Source organism: Echinops telfairi, unplaced genomic scaffold (genome assembly GCF_000313985.2).
Source record: "Echinops telfairi isolate 266 unplaced genomic scaffold, ASM31398v2 ScPeMD7_17;HRSCAF=63, whole genome shotgun sequence".
Taxonomy (NCBI): Eukaryota; Metazoa; Chordata; class Mammalia; order Afrosoricida; family Tenrecidae; genus Echinops; species Echinops telfairi.
This window is the reverse complement of record NW_022103914.1, coordinates 6,440,970-6,445,860: the sequence shown is the minus strand read 5'-3', so window position 1 is coordinate 6,445,860 and position 4,891 is coordinate 6,440,970. Positions and strand designations below refer to the sequence as shown.

Sequence of the window (4,891 nt, the reverse complement as noted above, 5' to 3'; positions counted from 1 at the left end):
AAAAAAAGAAAGAAAGAAAGCAAAGCCAAACTCCTCATAAGAGGATCCATAGACAACACGATGAGCAGCAAAAAGAAAAAAAAAAAGATTGTCATCTCTTTGAATCAATAAAAATATTGTCATTTGATATTGATACTTTGATAATCTTAAGTATGCAGGAGAAAGATAGTGTATTTTTACTCCTGTTTTTGTTTCTTAATCCTGTGATAGACCACTGTGAGTAGTCTAAAATAACAGATGGATGGAGAGCAATAATTGCAGTTGGAAATGTTTGGGTGCTTTCACATGTTCCAATTTCCTACACAATTTAGATTAATTCCTTTGTGTGCATGGCATGCCTCCTTTTATTGGTCCCCCTTTGTTCAAAAACCCCCTTTGTTCAACAGGGGGAAGAAATTTTTGCTTTTTCCCTGAATGATATGATTGGAATTGTTACAGGTTTCCCTGGAAATAAAAAAAGCTAATGTTTTGAATCATCTTAGAAAAAGTTGTTATATTAAATAATATGTGGATTTTATGAAAAAGGGTGAACTTCTTTTCAAAGCTTAAAATTATGTCTACTTTAGCAGAAATAGCAGTTTCTTTCTCAAATTTAATTTAATCTCATTGCATATACCTCATTTTTCTTCCCTTTCGAGCTGGAACCTGTATATAGATTTTTAGTATATGAAAAGCTCATATAAAATTTTGGTCCAAGAAATGGCATCATTCATATGCTTCTAACATTTGTGAGAATTAATATGTAATGCTTTTATTTTCTTGTTTAGCTAACTCATTTAAAATTCTTTCTTTAAAGGCAAATCCTCCTCCAGTACTGGTCAACACAGATAGTTTGGAAATACCAACTTACGTAAGTTCATTTCTTCACATTTTAAAAATTACTATGCCTTTCTCTATACAGTTTTGATAGAGCAAAATGACCATAGATTTATTTTTCTAACACTTATAATGTAAAAATTTATTATCACTAAGTCATAAATGTATTAAATGAAACAATACTAAATTATTTTGAGGAATACTGTTGCTTTTTTTAAAATCAAATTTCGACATAGGAATTTATGGTTTTAGTTTCAAATAATTATGATTTGCTTCCACCAGAGGCTATCTTTCATAAATGGTTACTTTTATATAAATACTCTGTATTCAGATGGTGTAGTGGGTTATACGTTAAACTGTGAACCTCAAGGTCAGCAGTTGACTCTGACAGAGAAGGATGATGCTTTCTACTCCTGTAAAGGGTTGGGTGGTCTTGAAAACCCACAGAGGCATCGCTACTCTATTTTAAAGTGTCGCTCTGAATCACAATAGACTCAGTGGCACAGTTTGGTTTTTAATACTTTGGGATTCTGTCTTTGCAGGCAATAGAATTTTAGTATGCTATCCAAGCCCTAGCTTTCTCCTGTGGAGTACCTGCTGGTTTTGAACCTCTGACCTTGCAGTTAGCAACTCAACACAAAACCACTGTGTCACCAGGGCTTCTGGTGAGATGGTTATTAGAAATGTTTAAATAGAAGCAGTGTTCATGGGTTGTTACTTTGAATTGTTTGGTTTATTGGTTTTGCTTATTTTGGGGTTGCGGGGCGTCAGTGATGTATAATTTTGTAGACTAAAAATCTTTTTCTCCAATTTTTAAATTGTAATTTTTTCTTTGTACTTTAAAACAGTTTATTTGTCTTACTATTCTGCTTGTGTTTATATTAATATGGATATATCAAATAATTGGTGATAATAAAAATTTTCAAATGAGACGTAGTGTCCATAAACTAGTACCACATAGTCTTGATTACTGTAGTTTTGTAATAGTCCTTCACGTTTGTTTTCCTTTTCAAGTTTGCCTAGGCTCTTCTGGTTTCTTTGAGTTTCCATGGACGGTGGCTGTGATTCTGAGAGAAATTGAGTTGAATATATACTCTTTGGGGGGATTATTACTGTCATAACATTATGTCTGCCAATCCATGAGCTTTCATTGGTAATATATGAAAATGTCATTGACTTTGGCGTGTTGATTACTGCCACCTTGCTTAACTCACTTAGCTGTAATAGGGGGTGTGTGTGTGTGTGTGTATTCTTGTGATGTGCCATATGTAAGATCTTATAATCTGTTCATTCAGAGAGTTGGGTTTTTTTTCTAATCCGAATGCTTTTTTCTTTTTCTTACCTAATTTCCCTGGTTAAAATTTCCAGTACAATGATTAACAGAAGTGATGAGGGAATACTTCCTTGTCTTATTCTGGTCTTAAGAGAAGCTTTCAGTACTTCAGTCAAGTGTGATTGTCAGTTGACATTATATTTTAATTAACATTGAGTTCGACTCTCCCTTTCTGTTTACTCTTATTTATTTATTTTCATTTACTTGTATATCACTAAAGAATCCAAGTCCACTTCAGTTTTACTTTGCCTCCTTTTATTGCCTCCTTTAATTGCCTCAGGCCAATATTTAGGTGTGAGAGGTAAGGAGTCTGGAGAGGTTCTAATCTGTGAGACTTCATCCCCTATTCTTTATTTAACAAGTAAAATGTCGAAAGAAGAAGCACAAAATTGCAGGCCAAAACTCTAGAATGGGTACTGGTTGCAGTACGGAAAGGGAATACAGGAATCTTAGGAAAAAAATCCTTCCTTTCCCTGTCTGTATTTTTCGTGAAAAGTAAAGGCTAAGAAAATGTGTTCAATTTGTCTTTGGTAGCTTTCTTATAAACAGAAAGCTTTAGTTTTTCCATGTGCAGTATAATCAATAATTATGATATTCTTAAATTGACCTAAGTGGCCTTTCATTATTTAGGAAAAACTTTCAAGCAAATTCTTTTGAAGTTTCTACTTTGTGTATAGTAACCTAAATTTTTAATTAAGAAGAACATTTTATTCTTCCCAATGCATTTTTATTTTTAGATTCTTGCTTTGTGATGGTATAGGCTTTGAGGTTTTTAATTGCCCGAGATTATGCAATAATATGAGTCATGAATATTGATAGATAAATCTTGAATTTTGATATGTTAATTCTATAATTAGAACAGTGTAACGGAATTGAATCTTAAATGGGAATTAGTAAGTTAGGCTTCTTTTTATCTTCCTGTGGACAAGTCCCAGCTTTTATAGACTCGGATTAGACTTGTTTGAATATATTTGTGTTGGGTGGTTAGAAAATTAAAATCTTTGTGCTATTAAAGGACTGAGAATATGATGTTATAAACTTCTCAGTTGCTTTATGACAGTTTGTTGAGTCGGGTGCCTCTGTGATGCTGGAAGCTCTGCCTCCAATATTTCCTTCCCAGTATGATCACTCATGGTGGACAGGTTTCAGTGGAACTTCCAGACTAACACTAGGAAGAAGCAAAAAATTGTTCACTTCTGAAAAATTAGCCACTGAAAGCTTTACAGATAGCAGCAAAACATTATGACACATTGTGCATACTCACAATTAAAATAGAATTGAATTAAAAAGAAAATTTTGCATACTCTAAAAGCTAAACGCTAAGTTCTTTTCCAGTATACTAACAACCAGTTTGAAGATGAATCCATTAAAAAACATATATACCTAGCAGTAAACTTACACATACACACATATGTGTAGAGAGAACCATAAAACTTTACTGTGTGGAATGGAAGAATACTTAAATATGTGAACAGCATATCTTTTTGCTGAGCAAAATGTAATGCAAAGATCTTAAGTTTCCTTATGTTAATCTGCAAACCTAGTATAGTGCCAGTCACAACCCCAAAAAGGTCATGTATATGTGAGAGTGTTCTGGAGGATGGGGAAATAACATTAGGGCTACATTTGACCCCAGACTCCGGAGGCTGATTGCCACGAGGCGGAGGTCCCACAAGTTGCCATCATCCATCCCTTTTTTTCTATTCTGCTACCAGCTGCACTCCCATTCTACATCTTTGGCTGCGTTATGACCACACAAAACTAACTGACAGTACTCATGATTATCAGGTTTTTAAGGAAGTCAACAAGTTACAATTCAGGTGAGAAATGCTGTTTCAAGGAAGTTCAACGTGCTGGAATCTTGAGCTCCAAAGCACCACTTCACTCCTGTCTACTCTTTCTTCCTGCGTCTGAGATACTTCATTTTATACTCAGCAGGATATGCTGGCAATCACAATTTTCCCTGTTAACAGTCACTCACCGCTGAGTCATATAATACAATCACTATCTTTTCCTACCTTTTTACCCAGACCCATCAGGAAAACCAAGGTCTTATACTTATGATGATTGCCCAACTCTTTAATATGTTTAAACTATTGAACGATATATGTGTATTATATGTCAATAAAACTGGATTTAAAAATTTTACGGTGCATTCTAAGACAGAGCTACATATACCATAAAGCATCATATATAACCTAGCTTCAGAAATGATGCAGCATCCTTGTGCACCAGATGTTATACCAAAGCTAGTTGCAGTGCCTGCCAAAATCCAAGGATAGAGGAAATAAACTATTGATTGCTCGCCACAATTCAGAATCGACTCGACGATGGTGACTTTTTGGTTTTCTTGATTGTTGATAGGTTGATTTATTTATACTACAAAAGAGCATGTTGTGTAGAAGATGTAATGTGATTTTTGGAATCCAATTTCTCATAGCCCCAGTTGAGTTAGATTGAGTATTTTTGTTCTGCTTCATATCACTAGAAATGTTCCAGTAGGGATTCAGATCACAGCTAATTTGATTCCAGTGATTTCTTACATTTCAGTAAAGGCCCTCACTGGGGGAGTTATTTTTTTAGGAAAGAATTAGGAATCCATTGAAAAGAATAAGACTATTCATATTTACTCTTTCCCCTTTTAATTCCTTTTTATTTAGCCATGATTTTCTTTTTTTGTTTTTGTTTTTGGTTTTTGGGTTTTTTTGTTTTTTTTCTTTTTCTTTTTTAACATTTTATTAG

At 34.0% G+C, this 4,891-nt stretch overlaps 1 protein-coding gene across 14 annotated transcripts in view; it reads left to right on the top strand.

Annotated features, from left to right (window-relative positions):
- Window positions 1–4,891, top strand: part of DLG1 (discs large MAGUK scaffold protein 1) — a 245,648-nt gene that overhangs the window by 135,786 nt on the left and 104,971 nt on the right. For all 14 annotated transcript variants that reach the window (XM_045287595.1, XM_045287590.1, XM_045287588.1 and 11 more), the window contains one exon: window positions 797–850. In XM_045287595.1, the coding sequence (XP_045143530.1) occupies window positions 797–850 (54 nt within the window). The remainder of the gene's footprint in view (window positions 1–796; window positions 851–4,891) is intronic.